Consider the following 17,194-nt stretch of genomic DNA (forward strand, 5'->3'; position numbering starts at 1 on the left):
AAACGAGCGCTCTACCATCTGAGAAACACTTTATTAGATAAAAGACATTTAAACGTATTTTAATACAGTTTATGTGATTAAACACAAATTTGAAAAAGAGTAAAGGCGTCTGGATATGCTGGATACTGTCACCAGAGCTTTTCGCATAGTAGGCAAGTGATTTACTATTTGGGCTACATTCCCTTGAATAACATGCACTTAAACATATACTTACACGTATTTCAATATTCCCTGTGTTATTAAAAAACAGGTACGTTTGAAAAGACATTACAGAGCTTTGGAGATACAGGGTAACTCTCACATGCAAGGCGAGCACTGTACCATCTGAGCTACATCCCATTAAATAAAATAGAGTTTAACATGTTTTAATATTGTTTGCGTTATTAAAAACAAATGAATTTGGAAAATCATTCAATACCTTTGAAGATTCTGGGTATCGATCCTTACATCCCGCATGTTAAGCGAGCGCTCTACCATTTGAGCTACATCCCCTCGATTGAAACACACTTAAACGCATTTTAATACTGTTTGCGTGATTAAAAACATAAATTTGAAAGAATATTCAAGACGTTTGGAGATTCTGGGTATCTACCCCAGTATATATCCCATGCCACGCGATTGTTCTGCCGTCTGAGCTACATCACATTAAGTAGATAACGATTAAACGTATTTCAATATTGCCTGCGTTCTTAAAAACAACGTTAGAAACAATGGAGATAATGGGTATGATAGCAGTGCCCCTCAACATAGGACTGAGAGGCGCTCTATAATCTGAGCTACATGCCATCGAGTAGTGTATACTTAGACGTGTTTTAATATTGTTTAGATTATTAAAACATATAAGGGTCATTCAAGGCATCTGCAGATGCTGGTATCGACTCCACTGCTTATGGCATGGTATCCGAGCGGTCCATCATCTGAGCAGCATCCTCTGCAATGTAAGACATTTCAACGTGTTTTAATACAATTTATGTGATTAAACATAAACTTGAAAAAGCATTGAGGGCCTTTGAGAATGCTGGAGATCGACACCCCGGCCTTTCGCATTGTAGGCGAGCGACGAGTGTTATATACATATACGTATTTTAACATTGTTGCGTGATTAAAAACCGGTGAATTTGAAAAATATTAAAGGTACTGGAGATGCTGGGTATCGATCCCAGTACCTCTCGCATGCTAAGCGAGCGCTCTACCATCTGAGCTACATCCCCTTGTGTGAAGTTAGGCTTATTTCAATATTGTTTGCGTAATTCAAAACAGATAAATTGGAAAACATTGTACACCTTTGAAGGCTCTGCGTATCAGTCCCTGTATCTCTCGCATGTTAGGAGGGCGCTATACCACCTGAACTACATTCCGTGCGTTATCACGCAGGTATTGCAGTAGTTAAAGGATTGTATGCTGCGTATCGATCTCGTCCCTCTTGAACGCTAGGTGAGTCCTCTACTGTCTGAAGTACACTCCAATACATTATGCAAAATAAGACCCATTTCAATACTGGATAAATTTTATAACGGATAAATTTGAAAAATTATGAAGGCCTTTGGAGATGCTGGGTATCGATCCCAGTACCTCTCGCATGCTAAGCGAGCGCTCTACCATCTGAGCTACACCCCCTTGTGTTTCTTACCAGTCATTTCAGTACTTAAAGGACGGAACGCTGTGTATTATCGCAGTGACTACTAGACTAGATGATTGAGTGCGGTCTGAACTTGATCAACCTTCGTGGATGCTGTGTAGCAATTCCTATGGCTCCTGCATGCTAGACGAGTGCTCGCCCATCTGAACTACACATAAACTAAAAAGTGTTTTAATATTGTTTGCATGGTTAAAGACAAGTAAGTTAAAAAAAACTTTTTAGAGACGCTGGGTATCGATTCCTGTACCTCTTGGATATTAAACGATCTACATCCCCTCACGTAATTGACACACACGTTTTGATATTACGTGTCTGATTAGAACCATAAAGATCTGAAAAAAATACTGATGATTTTCGAACAATACTAGTACTTCTACCATATGTAGTAAACGCGATACGTCTAATCTAAACCAGCTTTGCTAACACAGATGTAGAAGTGCATCAAGATAGCAGCGTGATTAAAAAAAACAAAATTGAAAAACACTGAAGACTTTTGTCATCTATAATAATAAATGACAATAATTGTCATATACTGATCGATTGGGCTATCGTCTGATATACATTTGCTCGTACGTAGCAAAGATTTAGACGCGTCTGAATAAAACATCCCAACTAAAAACAGTCTATCTGATCTATATCCCCTAAAATAATTGAAACTTAGACATATTTCAATATTGCCTGCGTGATTGAGAACAACCAGATCTGAAGATACATTAAAGATCTTCGACGCCGCTGCGTATCAATCCCAAAAATTGTAGCATAATGACAACCTGGGCTACAGTGTCATCTACATACCCTTTCGTAAAAATGATTTATACAGGTTTTAATACAGCAGAGCGACTAAAAACAGAAATGACTGAACAGACAGAAAAAAAAAAGAGATACTGGATATTGTACTCTGCACTTTCCTCTGGCCAAATAATCTCTCAATTATCTGAGTTACACCCACGCACGTACGTAACTACTCGATTGAATTTAGCAGCGCGAACGAAAAGATTATTAAAACAAAGGTTATTAAAGATGCTACGTATGAACGAGCATCGTATTATCTGAGCTTCATCCCATTTCGTAACAAAGACGTATTTCAATATAGCAGCGCAATTAAGAACAGAAATTTAAAAAATACCTTCGAGAATACTGGGTACTAATACTAAGCGAGCGTCACACCATCTCAGCCATGTCCCAAACAACAAAAAATTATATGTGTTTTAATATAACAGTACGAGTAAAAACAAAAATACTTAAAAATATTGAAGACAGTTAGAAATTTTATATCGACTTAAGAAGTTCTCTCGTACTGAAAGAGAACTTTAGCATCTTGATTACAGTCGCTTACGTAGTACACAAAGATTTATTTCAATAAAGCAGCCCAATCAGAAACACAAAGGTCTGAAAAAAACACTGAAGTCGTCGGCGACACTGCTATAGATCCCTACATTAAACGATCGTCTTACGATTTGAGCTTCACTTCTTACGTAGTTAAGACTTCGACGTGTTTCAATATAGCAGCGCAAATTTAAAACAAAAAATTCTCAACACGTTTGGAGATGTTGGGTAACAATCCCTCCACTTCTCGCAGGATAGGCGAGCACTCTACTATCTGAGTGACATCCCCTCATGAACACATACGCAAGCGTGTTCCAACATTGCTTGTGTTATTAACAAAAGAAGACCTTTGCATATTAGTCCCAGCATGTCTGACCGTCCGAGTGCTATCCTCTGTAGTACCAACAACTTAGACGTGTAGGAATGCGATCAATAACAAAAAAAATTTCAAAAAAAAAAGTTGAACATCTATCAAAAAATTGTTATTCAGTCTTACCATCTGCCGCATACAGGATACATATAGCTATCTGCAATATTAGAGCGTTTTAATGAACCTGAACAAAATTGAAATAGAAAAATTCGTAAGTGGCATCGGAGATTCTCAGAGACGGTGCTGCTTTATCTGTCATTTTTAGGCGAGCGTCGTACCACCTGACTTGGAGACCTACCTACATTCACCTATCAGTATAATGCACATTAAAGGTGAAAAGTAACTGAGCCGAAATTATACTAATCTATCCGATATTATTAAGCCCTACATATAAACACTGTATAATTTGTTGAATAATGAAGCTTATGTAACTTAAATAAGAATGTGTACTTCCTTTTAATCACTGCAATGATCTAATGAATGATAAAAAAACGTAGCTTAACTCTGATCAGTTGTCAGTCAGTCAGTTAGTCGGTCATCGTAGTGTTTGTTATTCGGTTGGAAGAACGAAGGCCTGTATACTAGCCATTTTTAAACACAATCATTGTCATAACTTCTAAAATTTAGTTCTTACGCACGCATTGAGATCTGCCAGTACGACCCATCAGTCATACTGTTCTATCTGATTTTCGAGTTTGTTAGGCACATGGGTGGGCGTCCGTTGTACTGTGGTAAAAATTCTGTTTCTCCTAAATTTCAATTAAATTGCATAGACAGGTAGGTACAAACGACTAAAGCCAAGTACAGCGAAAGGTAGAAAGATAAGTTAATTTTGTCATGGTGTAAGAGAAAGAAAAAAGTTAGATGACGTTTTGAAATCGATGATTTATTTAACGAAGCCATCTTCGATCGAGCGACACGGGATATGCCGCTTTCTAATAGCTACATCCGGCTTAAAGCTAGATGGTTAAAGATTTAGAACACGAAAGGCACGAAAACGGTTTAGCAATTTCATAATTCGTTACGGGTCAAAATCCTCCTGTAGAACTGCCATCGAGACTGCTAGCTTCGGTTGTTCAGCGGAACCTTGAGTAATGTCCTATGTCCTATCTAATTTTATCCATTCCCTCTTTATTTAGGTGTCATACGATCAACGTCTATAATAATATAGCAATTTGACGACCACCTAATGTCCTTTACGTCTCTAAGCGACCCTTCCCACCAGTTTCTTTCCTCCGATCAAGCAAAACTCATTGCAGTTACTCATTAGCGTTGCTCACCCCGCGCATCTCAAACGAGACAAATAAGTAATAATATGATAACCTGATCCAATATTAATTTTTGTTTCGATCTTGATCGGCCGCGCCCCGTGCAATTATATCTATACATAGGCGAAAAATCGAATATGTACGTTTGTCAAGGACCACAGCGATCGAGTACAATAGGATCGTCACATAAGCCACCTCTTCAAGGATTACTTCGGTCCTCTCCAAATCGACCCTATGCATTGATAGACCTGAACGCCTAATCAAGGGCTATTCGGTATAGGTTGAATGTGCGCTTCGACCTAGGATCTGAACTACTCTATGCAGCACCTATAGAGCAAGCAAATGATCATGTGTGAAAGCTATAATCGGTCAGTGTAGAGTTGTTGTATGGCGATCACGGAGTTATTACAATTGCAACATTTCAGACAGGGCACACGCGCTACTCACTCTATTATTATATAATCTATTTGATGAAGCTATAGGCTTAGCATAAACGACCGAGGCGATCACACCAGTCACAGATGGCCCCTGGACGGGAACAATTAACTAGCACAAAAAGGAGTGTAATTTCTGTTTTTCTCTGCCTCATTGTTCCGGCAAACATCTATGATATTTGCCAACAGTAACGTAATCTACAATAACCTTAAGACGTGTTCGCATATCTTGTAGTGCTTGTCTTTGATGCTTTGTGTTTTCCCCCTATATCTACGAATTAAGGAACGTAGAGAAAATTTAGTTAAAAGATCGATTTTCCTCGAAACACATGATTTACACATTTAAATTTGCTTCTTGAGAGCCAGAGTGTGTGGGAATGATTTCTAGGGCTATCGTATGTAACATAAAACAATAGCTTGCTGTAGAAAATATTTCGCTCCTCATAAAAATCAACAACAGTGTATACGAAAGAGTAACAAATAAGCACACAACAACTACACAGGAGACCTCTATTATGAAAACCCAGAACAGTACAAAGTGATTTCACGTCTCACCATTACAGGCAACGCATATGCATGAAGCTGTAGACATTTACAGACATCTCGTTCAAGCCAAATAGCTTTTTTTATAACAACAAAGTCAAAGCACGGTCACAAAGTATTCTAGCACATACCTCTAATTAAAGTACTTTACTCAAGTAAGCGGATTTAAACGTAATCAGCGATAGACATAGAGCGATGATGTCTTACTTGTATGGTGCGTTTATATGTTTCCCTTCACGTCACACCCCTCTCGTTTCGCCTATGTTGTACGTACCGAGATACGAGCTATCCGATGGCCAGCCGGGGAATTGTTGAGGGATGTTGCTTCTCGCTCGGCATTTATAGGCATAGGCATAGGCATATCTATAGAATTGGACCTGCAACTCAATGTAACTTCAGTGGGCACTCGATAAAAAGCGCGGACTCATCTCCTGCTGAACTGACAACTCCCGTCTGTCCCGCTTCGAGGCACTCTGCAATTCTTGCTGCGAGTCTCTGCTATGACTGCACGAGCGTTCAGTCGTGTCGGCACGCGCCATTCTTCCCGCTACTCGTAACCACTGCCTCTGTGAGCTCCACACTACGAACATACACGGATATAGAATTGCGACAAGTCCGACATAACGTCATCTGTGGGTGCGCGTATCAAATCGGCGACCCAGATGTATGTTCGATCGTAACTAGGAGACAAAGGCAACTCTCAAGCTAGTTATACAGATGTCTCAATTTCGCCATAACACGAAGTCTATAGTCAATTAGAGGCTGCAAATGTGATGACCAACCCACAACAGCTTCGGCTGAGTGCTGAGAGTGGGCGGAGGTGCGACTCGGAAAGAAACAAATGACGACAGCGTTCAACATCCAACGCAAGATTGACGGGCTAATCTCGCGCGGCGGACCACGGTTCAAGCGTTTGTCCGAGCCGCGAAGTCTATAAAGCGTCTATAGAGTATGACGGAGTGTGAGTGGAATAACGGTTTAAGCATTGGCCAGGTCAATTGCTGGGTCTCTGCTAACTAACTTTTTTGGTGCAGAGACGTCATAATGCCACGCTGCCATAGCTGTGTGGGGTAATTGAGAATAGGTCTAGTACCTCGCACTCGTAACGCAGTTGGTTTATAAAGCTGTGAGCATACTCTTCCCCTTGAATGAAAGTTTGTTTACCACGAGAAGAGAAACAACTTGCTCATACAGGATCAAGCTATGCCTAGTTTCGGTCCTGTTTTCGTTGATCGTGACCCACTTTCCACATTTATCTTAAAAATGTCTCTTTTGTGTGTTTAACTTACAGTTGCAGACAGAAGCTTTTCGTAAGTTCCCTCTCTTTGAGCTTGCGTCGGGGTTTTAATTAGTCGGCTAGACATACCGCGATGACTGAACAACTCGTTTTAGTGGTCGCTAAAATGTCTAGCTATGGGGTGCGAATGGTGGATGGCCAGCAATAGCAAGGCGGATGGCTCAAGCAAACCCAGTTTCTAATTACGTTCACTAATTCAAATGAATATAATAAATGGGTAAACTTATTTTAATCTCAAAAACGAACCTTAGCCGTCAGCGTCAGTGCGAAAAGCTATATAAAAGCGAAACTCATGTACTCGTTATATTCAAAGTACTGCTCACAAACTAACTGCCTCTAGGTATGAGCCTGCAATGTACGTCATCGTCCATTTTTTTTTTGTTCTGCAAAGTATTTTCGAATTAAGGTATCAGTTTCTACGAAACAAGTTTCTTTAAAGGCCCGTTCACGTTCATATGTGCTGAAAATGATTACCCTTGAAAAGAACTCCTCCGTTTAATCATTATCATTAGATTTTGTATTCTTCATATTATTCTCTAGCAGAAATCCAAGCCGTCTGCTATTGCTGCTTTTTTTAGTTTAAGTTTTAAGAAAACTAACGTTGTGCAGGCGGAACGCCAGCATAGCTGGAAGTGATTTAATATACTTGTTACCAAGATAACGGAGCTACCAACAAAGCGTGAGCGCAACAATAATTTGGAAAAGTAATGACCCGTTAGGGCAGTCTCAGTTCGAACCGGTCTAGGAATGAAAATCTTTTTTTCCCCATAAAATGTTACAAAAAAGGCATAGGCGATACCCATCCTAATAACGGTATTGGAAGAACCTATACATACAGCAACACGTGAGTAAACTTTATTCATTTCAATTAGAGAAATAAAATTAACGGTGGGAAACGCGGTATTTGTTAGAGCGTCCAAATGCTAAGGATAATAAGTATATCCTCAGCTCTGCAGGGAGAATACTTCGCAACAGACCGAGCAGTTATCTGTGAACTATCATATTTTCGAATTTTTCTTCTTGGTAAGTGAGTTCATATTGGTTTTATAACCACAGTCGAATCTTACTGCAATTGCCGACAATGCATCATCATTCGTGAAGTTCTCTCTAACTGGACTCTAACAATTCAGTTAACTCGACTTGTCCTTTCAATAGCAGTTTTTGCTGATGTCTCTACATGTCGAGCCCTTCGAAGCCATTCTTCCTATGTCCTACCTAACTTAGGTTAGTGTCCTCTCAGCACCTATCTATTCACTTGAGAACAAATGTACAAAAGAAATTAGAGCTGTATCCGCCCTGTTTCCCATAGCCCGTTCCCTAGCTCCTTCTCACCTCAGGAAAGAGACTTCCTGTACTTCACGCGAGCTAACGAGAGCAAAGGAAAAGGAAACACGAGACTCGGCTGGCTGTGGCTGTTAAAAACAATAGTCATAATGCCCGTGCATGGATTAATTAATTACTTTATTATCAAATATGCTTCTTCCGAGGCGTCGGGCAAGCCGTACTCGACGCTCGACGATGGAGCTTCTCGTGCTTATGGTCCTTTCGAACCCCGCGACAGTGAGCTAGCAATAACTTGACGCTGTTTTCGACATCGTACAGCTTGGCGAACCGCGGCGCTGCGGCTGGCGTCTTTGCCGTCGTCATCATCGCTCCCAAATGCTACGACATTAACAGGGGTGTTAAAGTCGTCGACAGCCCCTACCCAAGATGCACTGTTGACGGGTTTTGTATGCCCGGCCGAAGCAAGCAGCTGAGTAACGCTCAAACCCTATGAAGGCCTAAGATCGGACGGTGCACTGTTAAAGCGAAGCAGAAAGGAGAGGTTAAGGCTGTGCGAAAATGGAACGGAACCAGCCTTCTACATTACACTAGCATACTATGGTATAGAAGCAGATTGCATCAGTTTGGGAGGGACGTGCTGCCAGGCTGCGGGAGCCCTGCGTTGGTGCCGTGGCTGTCTAGGTTACCTAAGCTGAGCGCTAGGAAAGTGTAGTGCGTCGAGGACTGGCATTAAAAAATCTCCTTTTCTTATTATTTTACTTAATCAAGGTGATGAATGAAGCTTCTATTATGGCATGGCGGTGTCGGCGGCGGCGTCGTCGTCGGCACTAGTAGCAGCGGCGTCTGCAGAGCATATAGCGTAGCCGTCATAGCAGTAGTCATAGCGATAGTCGCGAATGAAAGCAAAGGAGAACGATGAGGAGCTAGCCACCGAAGGACTATAGAATAACATTGCAACGCACGCAGGCTAAGGTAGCAAGCGTAGACTGCTGCTCCCGTAGAGCCAGTCGCCTTCGCCCTGAGTGGTTGACGCTGCCACGGCCGACGCTGCTGAAATCAGGCAGAGGCTGCGTAGTCACTTTGGTGTCTGGTGAACAGCAGTAGACCTGTGTTAATTAGGATCTGTTTTCATAATCAGGAGAAAAAACAGGCGAAGAAATAGGGACGATGATCGAGAATGCGGGATTAAGAATGGCAGGGTGCGTCGTAGGAAAAAGCGAGAACTATAGGACCACGAGCGATTTGAGTGTAGACAGTTGTTGCAGACAGGTTGCATTCGCTGGGGCGTAGGGAGGTGGAAAAGGAGCGAACACCGAACGGTCAGAAACTACTTCTGAGATGTATGCAAGCGGTGCTGTGACTACTGCAAGAGAAGAAATGTCGAAACGATCTTGCGAGACGGAGACACAAAGACATGCGTAACTATGCTACTTCTACTGTATCTATGAAGTCAGCCCGCTGCCTGATAGCCTCAGGGCTTAACTGAGATTTGCACCATACCAATGTGAAACGCAGCAAAAATAATTATGCTTAAAACAGATTGTAAATCAAATGGTGAAGCATTTAGGACTTGTAAATGGAAAGACGAGATTTGAGAGTCTAATTGCCCAGTGTTACTGCTTTAATGGCCTACATAGCCGCGATCTCCTTCCAGAGGTACCACGAATATATAATTAAAGTCGTTAATAAATCAATACTACAATTAACTTCATGTTATGCGATATACATGTTAATAAACATGAGTTGTTATTAAAATAGTCATTATAGTACTGTTAAAGTTCCAACAGAAACAAGCTCAAAAGTCAGTCGAAAGATAATAGAGCGCCATTTTTCTTAAGGCCTTTGATATAACTCAATGTTGTGCACAAAATTAAAACAGCAGGACGGCATGCGTAAAAATAACCCAGATCTAACCATCTTAATAAGCAGTCTTGTGTAACAGGACAAAAATTGTGCGGGATAGAGTTTACAGCAGCTTTTTTCAAATACCCATGCCAAAGTCTCACTCGCTAACCGCTTGATGGGTTACGATCTTTACGAATTAGTATAGGCGTCAACAAGCGCCTGTGTACAGAACTACGCCGGTCGACAAAACACAAACACTAGCAGGGACTCTACGTGAGAATCAGATTGTCATATTCTGGCTAATATTTACTCGTCGCCGTTTATTCAGCCCTAAATTTTCACTTAGTAAAAATTGTGTAGTCGTGGGCTGGCCAACATAAAGTAATTATCAGTGCCATTACTTTTAATATATAACTGTTACATGTAACGGATCGACTCCTCTATCGATCTAAAGGCCTCTGGCGATTATATGAATTATAACATATAAGATTCTTTTCCTTGTTGTATATTAGAATGTAATTATATCAGCTAAGGAGTTCTTCGGATTATTACTCTTTCCAAATGAGACAATTAGTGAGCTTTGAGTCAACTCGGGAGGCCGTCGTACGCTGCGTTCAAATTGTGACTATTTTAATGTGGAGTACATCTATTCAATGACATAGAACTTTGGCAAAAAGGTACACTAGAGTGTTCCGTGCTACATAAACAGTATCCTTTTATGTTGGCATCGGCGGGCACAAAAACAGCTCAAAACTCTAACTTCCTGAATCCAAGACTTGTCTCTGAATATGAGCCTTAAACGAGCCATGTTGAAGTGCCACTGAGTAGAACCTGGACGCTGTGCGCCTATTCATTTGTGAACTTGTCTATCTAGCTAAGGTCACAATACGTGTAGGATAATAGCGCAACCCATTTTTGCTTCAACATGAAAACGTTTACTCGTTTTGAGCTATTGTCAGATGTAAACAAAACCCAGTATTTTTAGCACCCGCAGAGTTTAGTTCAAGCAACGTTAGCGAAGCTTTCGCTTGTGTTTTAGTAGTAGGCAATATAGGACACGTTTCGCTAGAGCGTAGAACGGTCATGTCGACGCCTTCTAGTGTTTTGGAGCACTAGGCTCTTTTTCGGCCGGTCAATATCGAATGTCACATCTGCTAGACAGAAATTAATCCAATATGTAGACTCTGATTTCTTTTGAGCTTCTATTGTTCCCTAACGTGGCGATGCGAACGTGTGTAAGGAGCACGGTATGTACATACCTACTATTGGGAACAAGCATGTGTTCGTATTAATGTGCCATTAGTTTTCCATACTGTAACAATGCACCAGTACATAGTCATGCCTGATCGTTCTTATGTAATTCCGGCAACGATCTCTTGCAAGCTCTAACAGCAGTAGCAGCGAGTGACCGATTCGACACGGCCATCAGAGACCAGCCGACGGAGATCACCCTGCTTCTGCGGGTCATAGAGAGCAAATTCTGTGAGTACGCAGCGATGTATGCGATCCTACGCGCCGTAATTATTATGAACGTGCGATTATAGTTTGACTGCTGGTTACGTTGGTGCGTGGACACAGATAGCGCTACACTGTGTTCCGGTATAGTTGACCACCTTCCAATCGCCGGAACACAATTGAATCTGGCTCTTTTATACATTCTCAATTGGGAACTGTGCTCGTCGTAGCACGTAAACTATTGTAGTTATAAGCACAATCTAAGAAAGTACAGATAGATCCCTCTTACCTTTTTTCCGCTTATCCCTAATAGCGATGACGGCTATAGAAAGTCAGCATTGCTTCATGTCGGTTTTGAAAAAAATGCTATATATATATTCAAGACACATTTAAAACTAGTAAACTAAGTTACTTTTAAGTATTCTATATTTTAACAGATGTACTTATTTATTAAAATCTAGAACTTTATCTAGAATTTTTTTATTAGCAAACAATAATAAAAGCTAATGGAAGTTACATTATACGATACTTTGTAGAATTTTTTGAAGTTTTGTCTATTGATTTTTTTACTGTTTTACTTGACAATTAGCTACTAATAAGGAATTAATGTTCGCTGTCAAGGTACGTTTGTACAAGCCCAAATGACAGTTGCTTGAAGTTAAAAAACATACTAATTCAATTGTAGCTGTCGTTAAAATCCCAGTTTCCCGAGGACCTATGCTCTCACAGGCCCGAACGTCTCCTGCCGTACACTCCCGTCCACCGCCCCGAACTGCGAAACCAGCCTTACCTTAAAGATCCGAGAAGACCTTCAAGCAATAGGTTGGCAACTAGCAACACTACTCGATCGAACACACCGACAAAATTAGGCCGGCGGTTTCACTCTTTTTTGCTCGACCAGAGTGCTATTTGGAATGGCCACCGACACAGAGCCGTATGAGTACGGTGTATATTTTGTTGATAGGTATATACACCTATACAGGAGGAGGGGTGCGGGGGCAGCTCTCCGTTACACAGGCAGGTCGCTCAGCTGTGTCAAAACAGCCCGGGATAAAGCATCCGTTTAATTACGCTAATGCAACTTTTGACATCTCTATTATATCGGAGAGAGAGAGAGCCACTAGCCTGGTGCCAACTTACGGTCTGGTGGAGGGGCAAGTGATTGACACTAGAGGACTGCGATTCTACCACCCCTCGCGATATATGTGTAGGCTCGAGACACTCGTTGGCTAGGGGTGGCGAAAATTCGTAAAATAGTTAAGGACCAAACCCAATATACGCATCGCGTATTACCAATTTTAGTCAATTGTCACGTCATACACGTTCACAAAGTCAATTGCCCTTAAAATATATGCATAATACGACGTAAATATTGTTCCATACATTAGGGCGGAAATCTCGAAACTGGGGGCAACGTTCTCGATCAGATGAATTTAAGACGATATTAAAAGGGTGGAAAGTCAGTTTGGATTTATTATATCTGTGCTTAGAGCTGATACGTGGTTCTGGTAGGTTTTTGTTGAAGGAAGAAGCTACGAAGCTTGATAAGCATTTGTAATATAGAGCGGCTATCTAATATAAATTCGTTTGCAGTTACGGAAAAGGAGAAACTTAGCTATAACGCAGACTAAAAGGTTTACGTTCGTAGGTACGCCGCAACGCAATTGGCGGGTCCGGTATATATATATATATATATATACCTGTTATAAGTGCACCACGTCAAAATAGTACTTACTGTGTAAAAATATGGTCAAATTGCAGACCGCCCTAAGGGCTTTTAAGCTTTGATAAGCTTTGATGAAAAAGTGATTTTTACTATTGGACTGTTGAGGTATGTTTTTGTTTGCATGGGATATTGTTGATGCTACGTCTGTGGGTAGTGCGAGCTCTCATCTTCTCCAATTGAACTTGCTCTCCAAAATAACTCAAATCTATAAACTGCTATTATGTGGTGATCACTTAACCGTTATCCAACCGCCAGAATGGAGGTCGTTTAATCAATTGGTAGTATGATGATGCATACTGTTACGATGCAATATTATTATAAATGGTTGCCTGTTAGGTTTGTCCACCAGAAGGCTTATTGGCAGGTGTCGGGCAACAACGATCGGCACCTTCGACGGGCCGGGCATCTGCACGATCTAGACGCCTTTACTTGACAAAAACGATGGGCTGTAAACAATCACTGAGAGCGAATAGTGTAACATGGGTAGATGCTGTTATACAAGACGCTGAAAAGTACCGAACTTTTCTATCGGCAAAGGTTGCTGCCTTGCAGGCACATCTGAAAGATCCACAAATACCGTTCGCAAGTTTAGACCACTTCAAGGTAATTAGTTACCTTGGGGCAGGCTCATTTAGTAGTGTCCTCGAAGTTCAACACAAGGACAACAGCACTCGATATGCTATTAAAATTATAAGAAAAGACCAAATTACTACACAGCCAGGCTTGGCAGAGCAGGTATTGAACGAGAAGAATGTCCATGCAGCCCTCGACTTTGAGTTTATTATAAAGCTTTACTTCGCCTTCAAGGACAACACTTGCCTATATTTTGTTTTAGAGTTCGCTACTTGTGGAAACCTTTACGACCTTTTGAAGCGGCGCAGACTGAACGAGGATGAGGCTCGCTTTTATGTTGCCCAGCTTATTCTCGCGCTGGAATACATTCATGCTGCGGATATTATCTATCGGGATCTAAAGCCAGACAACGTATTAGTAAATTACGATGGCTACCTCAAGCTGGCCGACTTCGGCCTTGCAAGACGTCTGGATGAAAAGAAAAAGGCCTACTCGCTTTGCGGCACTGCTGAATACATAGCTCCAGAGGTCGCTACTACAGATGGTTACAGAGGGTACGGCTTGGGAGCTGATTGGTGGAGTCTCGGTATATTGGTCCACTTTCTAGTATTTCGGAAAACACCGTTTGTTGCCTGTTCTCCAGCAGAAACAATAAATGCGGTAATTCAAAATAAGTTTAGAATACGCAAAATAGCCAAGCTTAGCAAGAAAATCGAAACTTTTTTGTACGAAATTCTTGAGAAACAACCCGAAGACAGGTTAGGTGTTAAGGGAAAAGGGGTACTGAGTTTGAAAAATCATTCCTGGCTAAGGGGTTACGAATGGATGACATTGTATAAGAAGAGAGTTATTCCGCCTGAGCCAAATCCTCAACCCCAATGGGTACGGAACATCGATTGGAAGCCTGAGTTCTCTTCGAAGATTCTTTACGAAAAGGAATTCGAGCATTTTTAGTTTTCGGGACTCCCTTCTTCCGCTTTACCCTCTCCGGTGTATGCATACACTAAGCTGAAAATAAATATTTTGAAAAAATCAGAATAGTAAATGACGTATTTTCTTTTAGAATAGATATTTAAACCATTAGCTTTTTCCCCACTGTGGCTATATAAAACCTTCAATGAACTCAGAGAGAGAAAGTAGAATAAATGGTGACGATGTGTCCGCGCTATTGCCTTTTTAAAGACGCATCAATTTCGAAATTCGGGACTTTTGTGCTTGTTTATTCAGTATGAGATAATAGCGCACTACATAACAGAGAAAAATTGTTTTTTTTTTGTAACAAAATGCGGATCATGGAATGCATAATTTAGGTACCAATACATTTTTATAGTCTGCATTTATATAATTTTTTATTGGTTTCAGTATACGGACATTCGCCAGTGGCATCGATAAATAGGTGACAACGAACTCTCTTCTCAAGAAGATGATTACGTATTTTAACAAAATGTATTATTACTCCTGTCCGTTTCAGCTAGTGAGTACGCTTGTCAAAAATCGATAAACACCATATACCATACGTAGATGGGCAACCCATAACATCGTTTCCGTTGTTGAGCTTATGAGCAGTTGTTCTTTCCCAGTAGCTAACCCATCTATGTCAGCATATTACGTTTGACCACTGTTATGAGTCTTCAGAAGTTTCAGACAAATTGGAAATTACCGGAATAGAAGTTATCGGCTCGGTTGAGAATAGATACTGAGAAATATTTCGATGAACCTAAAAATACATATGTAAATCTGCAACAAGATTTCTATAATCGTACTTCTTTATGATCAAATCAACTTTCATTGTTACAACAATCCGACGATTGAAGTTTTGTTGGTACTACAGCGTTTGAAAGTCTGGTGAAAAATCCGTAAATGTGTAGCAGAACGTACACGATAAATACTTGACAACCTAAAAGGGACGATAAACCGATGAACATATCTAAGTGCCGATAGGGTCTTCGAAATTGTATTTGTGTTGGAACTACATAAACGGCACAATTACCTCTAAGAATCTGAGGCCGTGTTTTACGTGCCAAGGATTTCCACATTTCTCTGCAACCTGCCACTGACAACCCGACCGACGCTTGATGTGTTAACAGATGATCCAAGAAGCATTAACAAGTGGAAAAATTGACTCTAAACCGATCGTTCGGCCAGCCGAAGATGCAGACTCCGAAACAGATCGGAAATCCCATAGGTTGTTAATTGTAAGTTTGATGGTATATAGCTGAAACCTATCTCTGCTCTGTGTCACTTATTCATAGTTGCAGTAATAAGAATAATAATGGCAATGATAATGATGGTTCACCCCGCCTCTAATGAATCTCAAACGGTGGCGATGATTTCTTGCAGCGGAAGCACTTACCGAAGATCTGGGAACTCGGAAGGTTGTAGCGCAACTTCCTGTTGTGCACTATTTGGCATTTACTGGATTCGGTTCTTTTCTAGAGATTGCATATAACAAGACCAAGATATTAGGCTAGAAAGCTACAAAAGGGAGCTGAAGGTACCTTGAATAGACGAGGCGCACGCAAACGCATCGAGTTCGTACAACTATTGACTATGAGTTGATTACAAAGGTTATTCCTGAATAGGCAGAATTGGTACTTAAATCCACGCGCGGGAGGGATAGGTAGAACGGTCATACGATTCACGCCCGATTTGTTCCACAGTGCCGATGTCATAGACCTTAATGGCAAGCCGAACGAAGCAATATGGCGCAGGCGCTTACGTTTGAATGACGCCGGATACCCACCACTTCAGTGTCAGGGGCAGATAAGAAAACACTACGTTTCTTTGGTTCAATAGGATGTCGAAAAAGCTTCAGACATAAATGCAGTGTAATACAAGTTTACAAACTTCGACATTTACGTTCTTTCGGTGAACGTGTGGTTACTCTGATAAACGAACGGTCGTGACGCAGCGAACCACTTTCGAGGCAGCGCTCGCAATTTAGAGAAAGCGTTGCCTAGCCATATTTACTAGCACGACTATCGCAAGTCCAACGTACAATTCACCACTAGTTTTTTTGGCGCCATCTGGGCCCAGTGAAATCTCATCAATTTGAAGAGTATGTATATTGAATTGGACAGTGATGACCGGGTACAGAGTAACGTACGCAAATAAATCTGCACAGAAAGCAGCGTTGAGGTTCTTATAGCACCGCAATACAATTTATAAAGCGCTGCAAAAAATTACGAAAACGTTCACGGTTTAACTACAAAAACTGGGCCGGAGTCTGCTGTTATCACAACCGATTAACGAGCAAAGACTGAATGGACCGTAAGCATTCTTGTATTTAGTACCGATAGCCAGCGGAGTAACGTATTATTGAGTTGCGCTTGACGTGCTTAGATTTCCATAATGGGTAAGTAACTTTTGTTTAATTAGAAATGCTTCAGCTGCAGGGTATCCTAAACTTGGTGCTACTATAGTAACCTTAACTT

The 17,194-nt window shown here is 41.1% G+C and overlaps 1 protein-coding gene and 2 non-coding genes across 3 annotated transcripts; 1 reads left to right on the forward strand and 2 right to left on the reverse strand.

Moving 5' to 3' along the window:
* Positions 1-1,138: 1,138 nt before the first annotated feature.
* On the reverse strand, positions 1,139-1,211 carry TRNAA-AGC (transfer RNA alanine (anticodon AGC)). The gene has a single exon. It is a non-coding gene; the product is annotated as a tRNA-Ala (tRNA).
* Positions 1,212-1,544: 333 nt separating this feature from the next.
* TRNAA-AGC (transfer RNA alanine (anticodon AGC)) lies at positions 1,545-1,617 on the reverse strand. Its single transcript has one exon. It is a non-coding gene; the product is annotated as a tRNA-Ala (tRNA).
* Positions 1,618-13,590: 11,973 nt separating this feature from the next.
* On the forward strand, positions 13,591-14,805 carry LOC111273072 (cAMP-dependent protein kinase catalytic subunit alpha). Its single transcript, XM_022854765.2, has one exon. It carries the CDS (start codon positions 13,629-13,631, stop codon positions 14,712-14,714), a length of 1,086 nt encoding a protein of 361 aa, XP_022710500.1. The 5' UTR covers positions 13,591-13,628; the 3' UTR covers positions 14,715-14,805.
* Positions 14,806-17,194: the final 2,389 nt, after the last annotated feature.

This window comes from Varroa jacobsoni, unplaced genomic scaffold (genome assembly GCF_002532875.2).
Source record: "Varroa jacobsoni isolate VJ856 unplaced genomic scaffold, vjacob_1.0 contig04638, whole genome shotgun sequence".
Taxonomy (NCBI): domain Eukaryota; kingdom Metazoa; phylum Arthropoda; class Arachnida; order Mesostigmata; family Varroidae; genus Varroa; species Varroa jacobsoni.